The sequence below is a fragment of the Lathamus discolor genome, chromosome 13 (assembly GCF_037157495.1).
Source record: "Lathamus discolor isolate bLatDis1 chromosome 13, bLatDis1.hap1, whole genome shotgun sequence".
In the NCBI taxonomy this organism is placed as follows: Eukaryota; Metazoa; Chordata; class Aves; order Psittaciformes; family Psittacidae; genus Lathamus; species Lathamus discolor.
The window spans coordinates 1,970,005-1,989,281 of NC_088896.1; the positions used below are offsets into that span (position 1 = coordinate 1,970,005).

The following is a 19,277-nucleotide window of genomic DNA, read 5'->3' on the forward strand; positions in this document are numbered from 1 at the left end:
AAATGTGCTGGAAGGTGACACACACAGCCCCAGCCTTGCCTGAGCCACCACCTACCTGTCGAGCAGCTGGGTCATTTCTTCATACCTCTCCATCACCCTCCTTCCTTCAGCAGAGTCCAAGTAGCTGCGAGCACAGGAGACAAGCTCAGCATTATGTGTAGCTCTGCCCTAAATCTGCACCTACCCTTCCCAAGAGCAGCCACTACTTTGCAGGCAGGTTCTGACTGGGGACTGTGGTTTTCATCCCCACCACATCACCCAAACCAAGGCACAAAGGCTATCCAAAGGCTATTAAACCCTTAGTATGCCCTTTGTCTGCTGTGTGCTTGACAACCTGCACAACAGGTTGTCAATCTGCTGACTGACAGATTCAATCCCTGGTGGGAAAAGGGGCTGTGCTGCTGGAGGAATACTGGTCTCTGACATACCTGATGCTCCCAGTTCCACACTCCATTTGCACAGAGCATGGCAGCCTCTGCTCACCAGCCAGCACTTCCCAAGGTCTAACAGGCTCAGAAAGCAGCAGCACTTGGTTCCTGGGAGATGCAGCTCTTTGTGGTGCCAAGTTTGTGCCCCTCAAACAGGGAAGGGCAAAGGCATCCCAGAGCTGTGGGGCTGCACCTCCAAGCCCAGGCAGACAGAGGAATTCCACCTTTTCCCCACTGTTTTATGTACAACATCCCAGTTTTCCTGAACACAACTGTTAATTTTAGAGGCCGTTTTGACAAAACCTGAATGAACTTCATCAAAACCTGAGCAGTCACCACTGGGCAAGTGCTGCTTAAACCTTCTGCAAGTAAACAGGTTCTCCCAGCAACCCCCAGCAAAAGCATCTTTGGTTTCCTATTTAATCCTTTCTCCCTTTCAAGCTGCATGCAGGAAGCAGCATCACTCCACCCCTTCTGCGGGGCATGGCTTGAACTGATCTAAACTGAGGGAACAAAATCAATGCAGAATGTAGATCTGGCTTCTTCTGCATGGTTCCTTGAATTTGCCACTCAGATTAAAACCAGGCATGAGAATTGTGCTGGGAATGCTCCAAGAGCTTGTTTCATTGCACTGATGTCTTTATAACAGTGCAAGTAAACCCTTCCTTAATGCAGTACACATTGAGAGAAGGCTGCCGATACTTCTCAGTGAGAGCCCTAGAATAGTTTGTGTGGAAGGGACCTTAAAGCTCCTCCAGCTCCAGCCCCTGCCACGGGCAGGGACCCCTTCCACTGGAGCAGCTTGCTCCAAGCCCCTGTGTCCAACCTGGCCTTGAGCACTGCCAGGGATGGGGCAGCCACAGCTTCTCTGGGCACCCTGTGCCAGCGCCTCAGCACCCTCACAGGGAAGAGCTTCTGCCTAAGAGCTCAGCTCAGTCTCCCCTCGGGCAGGTTCAAGCCATTCCCCTTGGCCTGTCCCTACAGGCCCTTGTCCCAAGCCCCTCTCCAGGTTCCCTGCAGCCCCTTTAGGCACTGGAGCTGCTCTCAGGTCTCCCCTTCAGGAGCCTTCTCTTCTCCAGGCTGCCCCAGCCCAGCTCTCTCAGCCTGGCTCCAGAGCAGAGCTGCTCCAGCCCTCGCAGCATCCCCATGGCCTCCTCTGCCCTCTCTCCAGCAGCTCCACGTCCCTCTTGTGCTGCCGCCCCAGAGCTGGATCAGGGCTGCAGGGGGGGTCTCCCCAGAGCACAGCAGAGGGGCAGGATCCCCTCCCTGAGCTGCTGCTCATGCTCTGGGGGTGCAGCCCAGCTGTTATGGAGATGACTTATTTTGCTCAAGCACATAAAACAAGTGGATCCAGGCACTCCAAATCCTACCCAGCATAAGCCAAACTGTTCCTGTGACTACAAGCTGCAGCTCCGGAAGCACTGTTCTCCTGTGTGTAATGCTGCTGCTTGCAGGGCTCTTAAATGCTGTCTCATATAGTGCCATGAGACACGGCAGCTGAGAGCATGGGGACCCACTTAGTCAAGACCACCCATAATAACAAGCATCTGGGTGATAAGTATTCCAGAACTATCTTTGCTTGATCTTGGGAGATTGCTCCTTTGTTTAATGCTGAGAAAGTTCTCCTGCCAGTGCCCAAGGTCCTCATCTTTCCACCAACCTGGAAACTCAGCCCAAATCAACACATCTTAGATGAGGTCAATGCAGCACCCCTCTGCCACCCACAGCTTGGATGATGCCAGAAGCTGGGCAGAACCTTCCCCCCTCCAACTGGGAATAACTGCAGCCATAACCATTGGATAATGTTCAACAGCGAGACAAAGAGAGTGATTAAAGAGACCAACTTGGCTGGAACAGACACGCACACACGTGGGATGCGCCTCAAGTGACCAAATGGCCCCTGGATCCGTGCGCGCAGCTCCCGAGCCCAGCCCAGCGCTCCAGCCACGGGGGGCATGTTCTTGTGCACAGGGGGGGATCCTGGGAAGGGCACATTGAAACAGCATTTGATTGAACACGGTACTTGTAACCTCAAAGATACACCCACCAGCAGCTTATCTGCACAAAACTGCTCTCGTTTCCCAGCTTCCTTCCTTAAATCCAACATGTGATACATTGGGGAGGTCTGTGACCAGGGCAAATACCCACGAATCTCTCCATTCCCTTTGTTAACCTGTACTGGTTCCAGCAGTGCTGCCTCTCCCAGACTTGCCTGGCTCCAGTACAGCCTTCCTGAGGCAAGAAAACTGTGTGCGGTTCAAAAGGACACACTCTTGTCCCCATTACCTGACCGGAGTCTGACCCATGTCCTCCTGCACCAACCTTCCTGGGCCAGGATAAACCTGGAAAGGTTGATTAAAGCCTTGTTAAAGTCCCACTTGCATTACAGCATGACCGTGGAAACACAAGAACTTCATGCTGGGCAGCACATGAGCAAGGCCCATGGGGTGTCTAAGGCAGGGCACAAGTGTGGAGAGAAACCCCTTTTTAGAGCCTTGCTGGGGTAAAGCTCAATTCCCAGTCACATCCCATGGACACAGATTTAAACCACGGTATTTTCCTGCCAGCAGATCATTTGCTTTAATACTAAGAACAGCTTTCCCAGGCACTTCCATTCCCACCAGGAACTACAGAGGCTCAAACCATTTGTAACAGGGCAAGTCTTGCTTTCCTTAGAAGAAAGGAAATTGTTCCCCATGAAATGAGTCTAAATAATAAATAAATAAATAATATTATAATAATATAATATATAATAATATAATAATAAATAATAATAATTAATAAAATTAATCTAAACCCCATTCCCTGGAGAACCTGTTGTACTCAGCACCAGCCACCCACCAAGCTCCAGCTCTGCCTGGATGTGCCTGGTGTAGATGAGCCTTGCATGCGCCACAGCACTGTGGAACATGCTGATGAGGACAGAGTATTTGTCAGCAGCATCTGCAGCAATCACTGGTCGCTCCAAGAGGCTCCCAAACATGTCCAGCAACTGCAGAGGGGAAGAAACAGAAAAGGGGGAGAAATTCACAACCCAGACTTCAGCAGAGATCCACTGGGATCTCCTTCCCCAGCCCCCATGCTTCAGCCCAAATGTCTGCACCAGTGGGCACTGTGGAAAAGGGAAATTCCTTTACCCTGATTTTCCAAGTAGTCCCTTCCTTTTGTTACAGAGATCACAGGATCATAGAAGCAAGCAGGTTGGAAAAGACCTTCAAGATCACGCAGTCCACCCGCTCCCCAGCCCTGCCAAGGCCACCCCTGCCCCATGGCACTGAGGCCTCGTCTCCACGGGGTGTGAGCACTTGCAGGGCCGGTGCCTGCAGCCCTGCCCTGGGCAGCCTGTTCCAATGCCTGAGCACCCTCTGGGGCAGGAATTGTTCCTCAGCTCCATCTAAACCTGCCCTGGGGCAGCTTGAGGCCGGTGCCTCTTGTCCCATCCCTTGTTCCTTGGGAGCAGAGCCCAGCCCCTCCTGGCTCCATCCTCCTGTCAGGCACTTGTAGGGAGCCATCAGGTCCCCCCTGAGCCTTCTCTTCTCCAGACTGAACCCCCCAGGTCCCTCAGCCCTTCCCCATCACACTTGGGCTCCAGGCCCTGCACCAGCTCCATTGCCCTTGTCTGGCCCTGCTCCAGCACCTCAATGTCTCTCTTGCAGTGACTTTGGAACCATATTCCAACTGGCATTCTTCAAATGTTTCAAAATCTGCTGTTTTTTCCAAGCCTTTCCAAAGGGAATTGCTCTCACTTCCCATGGGCTTCTCTACAGACACTTGTGTTGAAATTTGTCATAAAATCCCATTTCTTTTTCCTGCAAGATGAACACAGCAGCCTGGTTCCTGGAAAACCCCCGTTTCCAACCTAAGATCCATCCAGGTATTACCAATATGAACAAACTGATATCAACAACCATCCCTGCGGGTTTAACAGCAGTTCCCACCAGGAAATCTTATAAAAAGCAGAAGCTCCCCCAACACCCAGAGACACAAGTCAAACATCCGAGAGCCTGATGTGCATAACGTGAGTGCTCCTCCTCCACTCAGCAGACGCCTGTTCTCATTGTGCCACTCTCCATTCATAGCTACAGCACTGCCCGGGATCCCAGCCTGGGGGGATCCTCACCCATGCAAACCACAGGTGCCCGATTTCCCCTCTCCAGAAGACAAGGACCATGACCAACAAACCTTAAAGGCATGCTCCAAGTCCGAAGCATCATCAAAAGCCTGGATGAAAACAGTGCCCAACCGGCGGTCGATGTCTTCTACTTTCTGCTGGAATTCCAAGGCATTTTGCACAAATTCCTGTGGGAAGACAGAACAGCAGCTGTGAGGCTGCGAAAGCGCACTTGGAAGGTACCTGCAACCTCCTGATCCAGGGATCTTTCCTCTTCCTATTCATCAGGAATTAAACCACTTGACCTGAAGGCTACACCACCATCCAGCCAACCCACAGATGAACCTGCTGGGTCCAAATCCAGTTACTTCCAAGGCAAAACAAGCCTGTGGTTTTCACCTTGAATTGGCTGTAAATAGGACAACAATAAAGGCAGCTCAGAACACTGGCACCGGTTGCCCAGAGAGGTTGTGGAGTCTCTACCCTTGGAAAAGGTTAACCTGCCTGCTCACAGCCTTGCTCTGGCTGAGCCTGCTTTGAGCAGGGACTGCGGACAAGGTGATTTCCAGAGGTCCTTTCTAACCTCACCAGGTCTGTGTTTCTGTAACGTCCATCCTCTTCCTGCACTGCTTCTTCAGCTCCAGCTGTAATAAATCCTTTCAAATTCAAGTGTAAAATTCAGGTTTGTTTTCCTACAGGTAAGAGCTCAAATCAAAGCCTCAGCTGGACAAAGTGGGAGACTTCAGTCCTCCTGTCCTGGCTTGGACAAAGCCACTAAAAATTAAGCTTCTAAATGTGTCTGTTTTCTGTGTCATAAGACAACAGCTTCTGCCACTGCCGAGCTCCAGCAGAGCCATGTGCCCTGGTTTAGTTATAAAAGAGGCTCTAGAAAGTATCAGGGGGTGCAAAACACAAGCACTGGAAGAACAAGCACAACTCAATCACACAAAGGCCATGGGGTCAGTGAACCCGAGCCAGCTCCCGCAGAGCCAACGTCACCCTTCCTCTTGTGCCCTCCCTCCTGAGGCAGGAGGGACACAGAGCAGCAAGATGCCCCAGGCAGCACTGGGGAAAAGCCACCACTGCAGAGATGTGCTGGGAACTACAGGAGGCAAAGCACAAGGCAGCCATCCCCACAGCAAAGTCCCAACACCTGAGAGCAAGGCACAGCAGCCTCGGCTCCCAGCGCCAGCCCTGACACCTTCCACCCCAGCACAGCAGGGAGCGAGGCAGAAGCCTGCAGGAGCCAGGGCTTTGTCTCAGGATCACCTTCCACTTGGATGTGTGCCACAGCAGTGAGACTGGAGCTCCTCACCATGGAGCTGCCCTATGGCCACTCCAGTTTTAGCCCTGGGACAGGCCTGACCATGTCCTGCTCCTCAGGCACAGCGAGCTGAGCCTAAAGCAACTGGGACAAGCAGCAGACGAAATCAAAGATCCTGAGATCAGTCACAACCACGGGAGCCAGATGGGACCACTTCGGAAACCCCATCCTCACCCTTCCTTCATAGCTCACCCCCAGGCCATGCTGCTCAGTGTCAAGACCAAGAGCAGGAGTTTGTGAACAGGCAGTAAGGAGGCCCAAGGCACAGCTGCTTTGCCCTGCTTGCATGACACATGCTGCTGTAAGCACCTGTGATCCGGACAGCCACTGAACCATGACCCAGAGGGCTGGCAAGATTCCTTTCATTAAAGCACTACTGATAACACAACACGGAGCCTTTCAATTCCAGGAGCACCAGATACCACGTGTTCATCTAGACAAGAGCAAACACATCGCCAGAGGTTACCTGAGCTGGCCCTCATCACACAAGCTGGACACCAAGAGCAGGAAAGCAAAGAAACAGGGATGTTGGTACAGCTCAGCCACACCAGCAAGTACCCCATAGAGGGAAAGCTTGCGTATGGCATGGAAATCCCTGTTTCCCAGCTGCACTGGTGTCAGGTCCTGAGCTGGGAAGAGGCCAGCAGGACTGCACATGAGTCAGGGCTCCGTGGCAGAGGCAGCTGCTGCTTAGGCAACACACACATGTTGCTGGAGTTACCACAACCTGGTCCCACCTACCGTGTTGGTCAGGTCAAGGCAGTCATAGGAGTGCTCTGCCAACACCTTGTACGCCTCCTGGAAGTTCTCATACATGTCCAGCACCTGCTGGCCCAGGGCCTTCCCTTTAATCCCACTGAACTCCATCTTTTCCAGCTTCATTAGGTCCAAGGCAGTTGCCAGAAGATCCTTCAAAGTCAATGGAGGGACACAAGTTAATATATTGACAAAAGGAGATGGCAACAGTGGTCACACAAAGCTGCACATGCTGCCATTCCAAGGATGTCCCCAAGCCGGGTGGCACAACCAGGACAGGGGAAGCTAGATGCTGCCTGTCCTGGTCACCAGCGGCTGCTCAGAACATGGCCCTCCCTAGGGGGACCTGCTGCTGCCACTAGAAATACTACAACAACTGTAAACTGCTTTAAGGATGTTTAAAGGACAGGTCCAAAGCAGACCCTGGTATGTCATCCACAGACCTCACAATCCCAGTGTTAGAGGTATTGACCAAGAGACTTCTGATGTTTACAGGTACAAGTGTCACAGCTCCTGCCCAAACCTCCCTGTGTCCAAGTGGGTGTCACTGTCCCTGCTCAGCTAGTTGTCACTGCAATGGGCAGGGACACCTTCCACTCCAGACACAGCACAGGGCTGCCCCAGCACACACAGACCTGCTCTCTGCAGAACAACATCACCCGCAGCCCGAGGGGCCCTTAGGCACACTGGGAGCTGACAGATGAGGGGACTCATGACTCCAGATGTCCCTGTCTTGGATGAGCATCTCACAAGCAGTGACAAACAGGGGCACCCTCAACCACAGCATCCCAGCTGGACAGACCATCAGGGTGTGAAGGTGTCACTGAAACCTGGTATCAAAGCAATGAGCTGGTGAGGAACGTTTCCCTGCCCCTCCCCAGGCCTACGTGGCCACGCTCAAGGGGAGCACGTGGGCTCTGCAGCTCTGGGGTGTCTTTGATAGCAACAGGAGGACTGGGAGATTGTAGAGCCTTATTTACAGCCATGAAATGCACAGCCTCCAGTAACCCCCATTCCCCTGCCCACGAGGAGCCACAGGACTCTTTGGGAACAACACCAAACTGACCAACCTGAGCAGAAGGACACAACTGCACATCTTACACATGCAGCAAGCAGGACATAGTAAAACAAGGTCCCAGCCTTGCTGTAACAGGAGCAAAGAAGTGCCCCATGCCCTGGTATCAGGTGAAGCTACAGGAAATGAAGATGCCAGCAAGGGAGCTACAGACCTCTCCTGAAGGCTTGCAATAGTTTTCAAGACCAGAGTCTCACCTCCACCATCTCCAGTCTCTCCAGGAAGCTGTCCAGCCTTGCAAACACCATCACAGCAGGGAATTCCCACTCCCTCACTTCCTGGCCTGGTCCATAATACGTGTGCAGCCTTTCCCTTCTCTCCTCAAATGCCTCTTTGAATGCATTCAGGATGCTGAGCACCAGCTGCACCTTGCCCAGGCTCTCTTCCATCTCTCCTTTCAGAAGATCTTCTGGACACAGGTACACCATGGCCTAGAAAAGCCAAATTTGAGAGGTCACTTCTGCTGCCACAGAGAACAAGGACTTCTTGCACTGAACATGTCTGATCCCACCTCTCACATTAAGAATCCCTTTGCCAGGGAAGGATGGGGAAAGGAGGAGAGAAGGGACTTGCATGAAGGAATGCCCCTGGCAAACACAGGCAGCCTGGCCACGCACCCGCTGGATGAGGAGGTTGCAGATTTCCTGGAGCAGCACTACTACCCGTGCAGGCATGTTGTAGTGCTTGGAGGTGACCCAGATCAAACACACCACATGGAGCAGAGGGACCAGGAAAGGCTTCACCTCATTGAACTCAACCTTCTCGATGTCCTCCAAGTGGCGCTTGAGGGGCATCAGGTGCAGGTGAATGTCCTGAGCTTCGGCCAAAGCTGCGGTAAGAGATAGGACAAGTGGTGAGATGCACCAAGCTGTGGTGGGCTATGAGCTGGATGGAAGGTACCTGGGAAAACAAGGAGTCATGGAGCACACTCACCTACCTGTGTGCTGGAGAGTGCTCACCCGTGAACACTGCTCAGCTACAGCACTCACCACAACAGGACGTACACCGACATGAAGTCGAGCAACAGGGAGCTGGGACAGGGCTCTGTGCACAGCCTGAGTGCGCAACTGCTAAATGTGCACAGCAACCTGTGTGGTGCAGTCACCACATGGGAGGGGAAGGATGGGATCCAGAGGGACCTGGACACGATTGAGAGGTGGGACAGTGCGAACCTCATGAAGTTCAACCAAGCCAGGTGCAAGGTCCTGCCCCTGGATTGGGGCAGTCCCAGGCACAGACAGAGGTTAGGCAGAGAAGTGATTCAGAGCAGCCTCAGGAGAAGGATTTGGGGGTGCTGGGTGAGGAGAAGCTCGCCATGACCCAGCTTCAGTGTGCACTTGAGCCCAGAATCCCTCCGTATGCTGGACTGCACCCCCAGAGCATGAGCAGCAGTTGAGGGAGGGGATCCTGCCCCTCTGCTGCGCTCTGGGGAGACTCCACTTGCAGCACTGTGTGCGGTGCTGGAGTCCTCAACATAAGGACATGGAGCTGTTGGAGCAAGTCCAGAGGAGGCCATGAGGATGACCAGGGGCTGGAGCACCTCCCGTATGAAGACAGGCTGAAAACATTGGGGCTGTTCAGCCCGGAGAAGAGAAGCTGCGTGGAGACCTCAGAGCAGCTTCCAGTGTCTGAAGCGGGGCTATGAGGATGCTGGGGAAGGACCTTCCTCAGGGACTGTAGTGACAGGACAAGGGGTGAGGGGCTTAAATTTAAAGAGGGGAGATGTAGGTTGCATGTAAGGAATAAATTCTTCCCTGTGAGGGTGCTGAGGCGCTGGCACAGGGTGCCCAGAGAAGCTGTGGCTGCCCCATCCCTGGCAGTGCTCAAGGCCAGGTTGGACACAGGGGCTTGGAGCAAGCTGCTCCAGTGGAAGGGGTCCCTGCCCATGGCAGGGGTTGGAGCTGGAGGGGCTTTAAGGTCCCTTCCAACACAAACCAGGCTGGGATTCTATGACAGCAAGGTAAGTAATGTCTGAGTGGCTGAAAGCTTTCCCTTGGCTTTGTACAGCTCTGTGGTTTTACCCTGAAAGATGATCCCAAAGTAGAAGCATTAACAAAACCAAGTGATCGTTGTGCAGTTAAACCTGTGGATCAACAAGTGAAAGAAGTGCCTGAATACACATAAAAACTACCCCCAGAACCCAAGGAGGAAGAAACTCCCAGTCCCAACATCACTCTCCCAGCATAGAAGACGGACAACAGCCACCCCAGGATGTCAGCAGGGAGGGCACAACACCAGGGACAGGGGCAGAGAAAACAAATCCCAACTGTGCTGTACCAGAAATGCTGCAGTCACGGGGAGTGTTTCTCTAACTGGGTTAAACCCACATATTTGGTGTCTTTTGATTAGATCCTTAAAGCACTCATTACAGAACCATAGGATTAGTGTGACGAGGAACTCTTGGCTCCTTACAGAAGTGGGTTTTCTCAAGCCCCTATAAACTGTACGGCATAGAATGTGACACAGATCCCTACTAGATTAAATGTTTCTATGGGAAGGGGTGAAGAACAGAGTGAGCTGTCAGCATGCACTTAGTTAGCAAAGCCTGGGTGATTTTCCTTGTAAGACTTTAGATCCCTGAACGGGGAAATGCAATCTTGTTGTTTTCTTGCTCCCAGCTCTCTCATCTCACTGCATTGTGCCAGACTGGAAAAATACGGGAGAAGGCAGATTTGCTGATGCACATCACCATCTACAGGTCACCTGCCCCACAGCATCCTTGCAACTATCTCCCTGTCAAGAAGGCCAGGAAAGCTGGGCAGGCCAGACCTTGCATTCAGGAGGACATTACTGGGTGGGGATGTGGGCAGACACATGGGCCATGCTCGCACCGTGCTGCAGCCACTTCACAGGTACCAGGCCTCCCACCACAATGCAAAAGTTGGGGTAAATCCCACTGCATTCATGTGAATCACAGAATTCCAGCCTGATTTGTGTTGAAAGGACCTTAAAACTCACCCAGCCCCAACCCCTGCCACGGGCAGGGACCCCTTCCACTGGAGCAGCTTGCTCCAAGCCCCTGTGTCCAACCTGGCCTTGAGCACTGCCAGGGATGGGGCAGCCACAGCTTCTCTGGGCACCCTGTGCCAGCGCCTCAGCACCCTCACAGGGAAGAGCTTCTGCCTAAGAGCTCAGCTCAGTCTCCCCTCGGGCAGGTTCAAGCCATTCCCCTTGGCCTGTCCCTACAGGCCCTTGTCCCAAGCCCCTCTCCAGGTTCCCTGCAGCCCCTTTAGGCACTGGAGCTGCTCTCAGGTCTCCCCTTAAGGAGCCTTTTCTTCTCCAGGCTGGACAAGCCCAGATCTTTCAGCCTGAATGCTTTATTACAGCAGAGAATTTCCAGATCCCCTCACTCGGACCTTTGGGAAGGATCTGGCTCAACAGACCAGGCATCAGGCTTGTCCCAGCCTGTAAACAAAAGCAACAGATCAAGCACAAGCAGCCCAGCTGCACTCCGTGAACTAGACAGGGCCAGACACAAGGCTGCAGTCCCCACAGTCACAGCAAACTGAATGACCAGCGTCACTACAGCCACACTGGGCTTGAGACCAGTACCACCAGGCTATGAGAAAGGCCAGAAGCCAGCACTATGGTGAAGCTGCCCCAGCACCTCACCTGTCTCAACATCCATAAGCATAGTGTTGAAGGTTGGGATGTAGCTGCTCCCAACTCTCTTCAGCACCTCTATCATGTTGCTGACCTTCTTGGTTCTCAGCTGGTTGTAAATGCATTCCAGGTTCTCACACCTGCAACAACCAAGACACATTACAGCTGTGCCCTCACACCACCCATTTCCCTTGGCCCTGATTCAGGGTTTCCTTCAGCTGCACATGGGCTGAGTGAAAGGAAATGGGAGGAAAACACAGACAAAGCCCACAGGACAAACAGACAGTGCAGGGGTTCAGCATTACCACAGCTCTGCACTGCCAGAACACTTGTGAAGGAAGCCGTGAGGAGCCTCTGCAAACAACAGTAACAGCTCTCCTGCAGGAAGGGCTTTAAATGATGGACTGACACAGCTCAGGAGTTTGCAAAGGGCAGAAGGAAATGCCACTGCCCGGCTCTTGAGCCTCTAAACCTCCCCTGGCACAGAGAGATGAAGAGCAGCCACTGAGGTGCACTGCTTCCAGAAGGCGCTACAGAACACTACACGCTACAGAACACTACGCGCTACAGAACACTACGCGCTACAGAACACTACACCACATCATCACTTCCTCCTGTGCCTGGTTCCTAGTGAACAGTGGCAGAACTCCCTTGAGGTGCAGCCCCTGTGCTGGGGGCAAGTTAAAACACAGCCCAGGGCCCAGTGACCTCCCTGGCACTCTTCAGGCCTTGCTCTTTTCAAGTCAGCAGCTCTGTGTGTCTCCTGCACTCTTCCTCCGCCCAAAACCAGAGCCAGTGACCACCATGCCCTGGGCTGGCTCCCCAGGGTACCTGTTCTCCCAGAACTCCAGTTCCACCTTTGGGTTGGGGTTGGTTCCTTGCAGGAGAGGCTCTGAAGACTCTTTCTTCAGTGCTTCCTGGATCTGGTAGCTCCAGTCTATGATGGATGACTCGGTGGCATAGACAAGAGATTTATCTATGAGCTCCAGGCTGCAGAAAACAGACCACAAGGTTAACTTTGCTTTCCTCTTGTTGATGAGCAGTGCTTGACTGGATCTACTTCAAATGACCCCATGGATGGCTGGAGTTTACACATTACAGTCTAGCTTCACCTTTCAACACCCCAGAACAATCAAAACCCAAAAGCCAGTTGCCACCTCTCTGCACAGCCAGTCACTGTGGCATCAGATCCATTACGCGTTCAGGGTCTGACCTGGAGAGCCAAACCTCCAGCAGCATTATCTCTCCCTGTACTGTTCTCCCTGAATGCATTCCACCTCCCCACAGCCGTTAACTCAGTTCAGAGAGAAACTGCACGGAGTGAGCTGTAGCCCATGTCTGGGCCATATGCTTCCACTCAGGGACCTCAGGAGATGACATGATGTGCAAACGCATCTGCTCTACGGACCTTCCAGACTTAGTTATTGTGGATTGGGCCAGGCTCACAGCACTGCCACAGTCAAAATCCTTGCACCCGCAGCCTCTGGCACCAGCTTGGCTTCTTGGGAGGACTGGGGTGAAAGTTCCTGCAGCTGCAATGAGATGGATCAGCTAGCAAAGGAAGAGGGGTCCTCAGCTGCTGGATAATGCACACAGGGGGCTCAGCCTCCCGTGGCTGCCCAGTGATCTGGACAAGGGGATCCAGTGCACCTCAAGCTGGGCAGGAGTGCTGATCTGCTTGAGGGTGGAAAGGGTCTGCAGAGGGATCTGGACAGGCTGGAGTGATGGGCTGTGGCCAATTGTATGTGGTTCAATAAGCCTCAGTGCCATGGGTTAGTGGTGGCCTTGGCAGTGCTGGGGAACAGTTGGACTTGATGGTCTTAAAGGTCCTTTCCAACCTGAAAGTTTCCATGGTTCCATTCCATGGTTATAACTAGTGAGAAAACCTGGAGTGGCTTTCCTGGGGACTGGCCCTCAGGGCTGTAAGAGAACTTCAGAACCAGGAGAGCGCCCAGGAAGGGCCACCTGTGACTGGAGAGAACCCAAATTATCAAAGTCTTTCATTTACTTATTGAAGAGAAACACAGTGGGTGTCGAAGAGACAGGCAGTGGGTGTCTGGAGGCCACCCTGCTTCTCCAGGAGAACAGATGCAACAGGTTCTAAATCTCTCTATGAGACCAGGAGCAGTTTAGGAGCTTGCTTGCAGGAAGTTTTAGGTGGCTTTTCCCATACACGATAAATCCACATTTGAAAGGAGGCAAAATAGTCCGGCCCAAGCAGGCAGCATGGACCTCTACCAGGCAGGTCATTTACCTATGAAACAGGATAAAACCTCTCCTGGGTTTAGGTTTTATCCTCATTGATCCGAGCAGTTCATTGCTTCTGGGGAGAGGCTCCCCAGAGGACCCAGCACACGCATCAGTGAGGCTGGACTTACCATTTCTCATTTTCCAGGTCAATGTCCTCGATTCCCTCTGAACCAGCTGGAAGAGGCAGCAAGGTCTTGCCCTCTACTTGGCCAACGACCTTGAAAACAGTGCTTTTCAGCTTGTGGACATGACGTATAAGGTCTTGGGACACCACTCGTGGCCAGCCCTGATGGTTCTTCTGGTTTGTCAGGATGGGCACGATCACCTACAGCCATGAAAGAGCAATGAGAAACAAGCGCTTCAGCAGACAGACCGGCCACCCTGCTCCAAGGTCCTTGCTTGGCTGAGCCTGGGCACTCATTGCTGCCTCAAGCATTTCCCTGCTACATGAAACAAGGGCAGATGATGATGAGCAGACCCCATCAAACCCCACTCTGAGCACTTGTACATCCTTTCCCCTGAATCCAAGCAGCTGAGAAAGGTGGAAAGCAGCAAAGTGAGCAGCCCCATCCTCAGGCTCTCTCAGCCCTGCATCTAGAGACAGCACCATGGGTTCTTCTCCCCTTGCCTTCACAGAACATCCTGGTGCTTGCTCCACCTTTCAGAGCACAGGCTCTCCACGCTGGCAGCAGCCTGCAGCAACAGCCCGACAAAGCCTGGTTGTCCCTGGTGACAAGCAACAGCCCTTTGTGTTACCGGCCTCAGCTGAGGGGAAGGGGATAAAATAGCTACAGATGGACACTGAAAAGGAATAAATACAAAAGGGCAAAGGAATCCAGCACCCAGGCCTGCCTGGTGCTGCCCCATCTCTGTAACTGCGGCTGGCACTGCAGACCTGGCACCAGCAACCGTCATGCCCAGGGAGCTGTGGGGAGGGGAGCACAACCCCAAGGAACAAGCTGTGCAGACGCTGCCCAGCTCCTCTCCAGTGCCTGAAGCTACACTATCAGCAAGATTCGTCTCTATTACTTACACCTGAAGACAACTGAAGTGAAGCCTGGAGAAGAGAAGGCTCCTGAAGGGGAGACCTGAGGGCAGCTCCAGTGCCTAAAGGGGCTGCAGGGAACCTGGAGAGGGGCTTGGGACAAGGGCCTGTAGGGACAGGCCAAGGGGAATGGCTTGAACCTGCCCGAGGGGAGACTGAGATGAGCTCTTAGGCAGAAGCTCTTCCCTGTGAGGGTGCTGAGGCGCTGGCACAGGGTGCCCAGAGAAGCTGTGGCTGCCCCATCCCTGGCAGTGCTCAAGGCCAGGTTGGACACAGGGGCTTGGAGCAAGCTGCTCCAGTGGAAGGGGTCCCTGCCCGTGGCAGGGGTTGGGGCTGAGTGAGTTTTAAGGTCCTTTCAACACAAATCAGGCTGGGGTTCTGTGAAACCACGGACTGAGAATGCCAGTGATGTTGCAACCAGTCAATGAGAACTGATCATTTTCTTCCTGACTGTTAAACCCATTGCTGGGCTCCCGAGGAGCCCCGGCTCCACAGAGCAGAGGTGCGCTCCTCCTGCCAGGCAGACAAGGTCGCTTCCTCGCTGAATGCACACACAGCTGTGGTGTGTCTGTTCCTGACATCCTAAAACACCCGCAGTGAGATGGACACAAACTATTTCACTGACAAATTCTCCTAAGGCTGCCCTAAACCCCTTTGTTTAAGGACCAGCGGCCCTTCCACCCCAGCACAGCCCCATCACTCTGTGTCCCACAAGCGACATCTGAAAGTGGGACCAAGCCCAGGCAGAACCTGCTCCACAGCAGCCCTGCATGGGGAGGGGAGGAAAGCCTGGGAATGACCATCAGGAAGCAGCATCCCACCTGCTGAGGGCAGCCAGGAAACAGGATCTACCGGGGTCTGCTGCCACCATGTACACACCAACCCTAAATGCAAACCCCACTGTCTGGGCAGAGTCGCCAAGACCATGGGGCTCAAGGCCCTCAGAACCAGAGCTCCCCACATACATAACTCGTTATCCCACCAATCTGGGATAACCGCCCTGCGAGGCTGCTCTTGGAATCCAGCCCATCCATCACCACCTTAATCCACCAAGAGCATCTCCAGTCAAGCAGCTCCTCTATTTCCCATTGCAGCCTCACTGCTGAGACTTCTTCAGGTGAGGGGCCATCAGGAACAGCTGGAGACAGCGCCGGTTCTGGCTGCCAGCACGGGAAGGAGCAGGGACCTTGAGATCCCTCTGGGCAAACATCAGCCTCCAGGTGTGTGAACTGAGTTCAGTTGGGCTGAATGCCTTTACCTGAGTTCTTGCCACTGGCTGGCTTTGCCCAGCTTGGAGCTGAAGTTTCTGGAGCCTTGGGCTGTGCACTCGTGCTTAGCTCTTGGAACATAAAGGAGTTGCATGGATACCAAAGGGCAGAAACCAGAGAGATGTGAAGGAGTTTACAGCCCCCCTGTAAAAACAACCCAATAATGGACATAGCCCAGACCAGAACCCAGCCCTGGGCCAAGAGATGTGATGATCTGCACACAGCCCAGAGCTGCTCCTGTTCCTGCACCCCTTCATCGTTACACTGAGGCTATGGAAGCTCCTTCTGACCACCAGGAAAGGCTTTTCCACACGACAGTAACCAAGCGCTGGCATTGGGCTGCTGGGGTACTTGTGGCATCTCATCTGCATCCTCAGAGAGACTCAGAAGGCACATGGGCAAGGTTCCGGGCACCCGGCTCTGGGTGACTCTGCTTTAACACGGCTTGGACCAGGGGACATCGAGGTGTCCCCTCCAGCACTTTGACCCTATGATCTGTGTTCCACAAGGACACCAGCACAAGACAGGCCCAGAGCTGATACGGGTCAGGACTGAGGAGGTTTAACTGAGAGAGCCCCATGAGGCAGGAGGTGCTGTGAACCACGGGACCAACCCGGCTGGAAAAGCCCTTTAAGCTCACCCAGTCCAACCCTTACCCCAGCCATGCCAAGGCCGCCCCTGCCCCATGGCACTGAGGCCTCGTCTCCACCGTGTGTGAGCACTTGCAGGGCCGGTGCCTGCAGCCCTGCCCTGGGCAGCCTGTTCCAATGCCTGAGCACCCTCTGGGGCAGGAATTGTTCCTCAGCTCCATCTAAACCTGCCCTGGTGCAGCTTGAGGCCGGTTCCTCTTGTCCCATCCCTTGTTCCTTGGGAGCAGAGCCCAGCCCCTCCTGGCTCCATCCTCCTGTCAGGCACTTGTAGGGAGCCATCAGGTCCCCCCTGAGCCTTCTCTTCTCCATCTGAACCCCCCAGGTCCCTCAGCCGTTCCCCATCCCCGCTGTGCTCCAGGCCCTGCACCAGCTCCATTCCCTTCTCTGGCCCCGCTCCAGCCCCTCAGTGTCTCTTGCAGCGGGGTCAGAGCGGCTCCAGCAGGAGCAGGAGGAGCCCCGGGAGCCGGCTCGCAGCGCCGGAGGCCGCCCGGGCCTTACCTCCTCCACGAGGGCGGCGAAGTGCCGCAGGGGCTCTGCGGGCAGGTCCCCGCACAGCAGCGCCCCGGGGCCGGGGCCGGGCCCGGGCGGGCGCAGGAAGAAAAGCGCCTTGCGGCGGGGGGGGGGCGGCGGGGGGGGGCTCAGCTCCAGCTCGCCCCCGGGCCCGCGCCAGGCCAGCAGCGCGGGGCCCGCGGCTCCGCTCAGGAACGACCGCAGCGCCGGGGCCGCCGCCCCCAGCCCCGGCCCCGGGCCCAGCGCCAGCGCCGCGCACCGCTCCAGCCGCGACACCGCGGGGTCGGGGTCGGGGGCCGCGGCCGGGACCGGCTCCTCCGCCGCCTCCATCCCGCCGGGCCCCGCCGTGTTTGCGGGCGGAGCCGCTGTTGCCCGGGGCACAGCAAGGCGGGGCCCAGTGCCCGCCCCGCCCGCTCGGGCGCTCCGCGCGCCCCGTCTCGGCGGGACGGGACGGGGCCGGAGCCGGCCCGCGGGGAGCGCGGCGGCACAGGCGGGGCCCTGCCGCCACCCACGGCAGCCCCGGGGCCGCAGCGGGCACGGCCGCTGCACCCGCGGCTCCTCGGCAGCCCCAGGGGAAAGCGAGAGCCGGGGCTGCAGCCGTGAGCGCGGGGGAGCCTGAGCTGAGCGCTGAGGCAGAAGCTCTGCCCTGTGAGGGTGCTGAGGCGCTGGCACAGGGTGCCCAGAGAAGCTGTGGCTGCCCCATCCCTGGCAGTGCTCAAGGCCAGGTTGGACACAGGGGCTTGGAGCAAGCTGCTCCAGTGGAAGGGGTCCCTGCCCGTGGCAGGGGTTGGAGCTGGAGGAGCTTTAAGGTCCCTTCAACCCAAACCAGTCTGGGGTTCCATGGTTCTATGATAACCTCTCACTATCCAGACCCAAGGCTGGGGATTGCACAGAGAAGCATCACAGCAGAGATCCTTGCTCTCTTACACAGTTCTTCAGCATATGTAACTGGCCACCTGTGGTGAGGACACACTGACACCGGGTGATACAGGGTGACACAGTATAGGTGTTGTATGTTCTCTCCTATTCAAAGCTGTCCTTGGCCAGAGGGGAATTCATTCTTGTCTTCTCCTTCAGCTTTGGTCTTTAACCATCCCAAAGACAGCCATCCCTTGGAGCAAGCTGTCTGGGGTTCTATGACAAGAAGTGATCCAATTCACACCCGTGCAATAACAAGAGCTCACTCAGTCTTCCCCCAGGCCCTGCAGACTGCGGTCTCAGGGCCCAGCTGCATTGATCACCCACCTCCTGCTCTAGACAAGCACACTACTAAAGCACAGCTATCAACAGAAGGTGCGTGGCTGCCACTTGCCATCTTATGTTTCCATCCCCTTAAAATGAAGCTTTAAATCTTTAATGTGTGCTGGTATTGTTTACTGAGCCACCTCTGAAGGCAAGCCCGACTGAGGGTGCACAAAGCTCCCACCCCTGCTCCCAGACACGTCACTGGTGAGGAAGAACTGACCGCCAGGCAACCTCCATCACACCCATCTTGACCCCAGGCTTTCCCCTGTCTGCCCACTGCCAGCTCACAGCCCCTGCAGCCAGGGTGGGAATCTGCTCCAGAACTGCGCTGGAGGCCTTCAAAGGCCACCTCAGATGTTATCAGATTGAGCTGACACATGGAGGGGGTGTCCACAGGGTAACTGAGGCAGGCGGGACATCACTGGCAGGAAACAGCCAGCACAGGAGTGAGGCTCACAGAATCACAGAATCCCAAGGGTTGGAAGGGACCTCAAAAGATCATCTAGTCCAACCCCCCTGCAAGAGCAGGGTAACCTACAGTACATCACACAGGAACTTGTCCAGGTGGGCCTTGAATATCTCCAGTGTAGGAGACTCCACAACCTCCCTGGGCAACCTGTTCCAGTGCTCTGTCACTCTTACAGTAAAGAAGTTCTTCCTGATGTTAACGTGGAACTTCCTATGCTCCAGTTTACACCCATTGCCCCTTGTCCTATCACTGGATATCACTGAAAAAAGCCTAGCTCCATCACCCTGACACCCACCCTTTACATATTTGTAAACATTGATGAGGTCACCCCTCAGTCTCCTCTTCTCCAAGCTAAAGAGACCCAGCTCCCTCAGCCTCTCCTCATAAGGGAGATGTTCCACTCCCTTAATCATCTTTGTGGCTCTGCGCTGGACTCCTTCAAGCAATTCCCTGTCCTTCTTGAACAGAGGGGCCCAGAACTGGACGCAATATTCCAGATGCGGCCTCACCAAGGCTGAGTAGAGGGGGAGGAGAACCTCTCTT

General features: G+C 54.7%; 1 protein-coding gene across 1 annotated transcript; it reads right to left on the reverse strand.

The window, feature by feature from the left end:
- Nucleotides 1–51: 51 nt before the first annotated feature.
- LOC136021607 (dynein axonemal heavy chain 9-like) lies at nucleotides 52–17,350 on the reverse strand. The gene is made up of 11 exons (XM_065694026.1): nucleotides 17,009–17,350; nucleotides 13,676–13,872; nucleotides 12,129–12,287; nucleotides 11,307–11,437; nucleotides 8,312–8,523; nucleotides 7,892–8,125; nucleotides 6,605–6,772; nucleotides 4,611–4,727; nucleotides 3,270–3,420; nucleotides 2,294–2,408; nucleotides 52–124 (listed from the first exon to the last, which is right to left on the reverse strand). The coding sequence occupies exons 1-11, from the start codon at nucleotides 17,348–17,350 to the stop codon at nucleotides 52–54; spliced, it is 1,899 nt and encodes a 632-aa protein (XP_065550098.1).
- Between the last annotated feature and the right edge of the window lie 1,927 nt (nucleotides 17,351–19,277).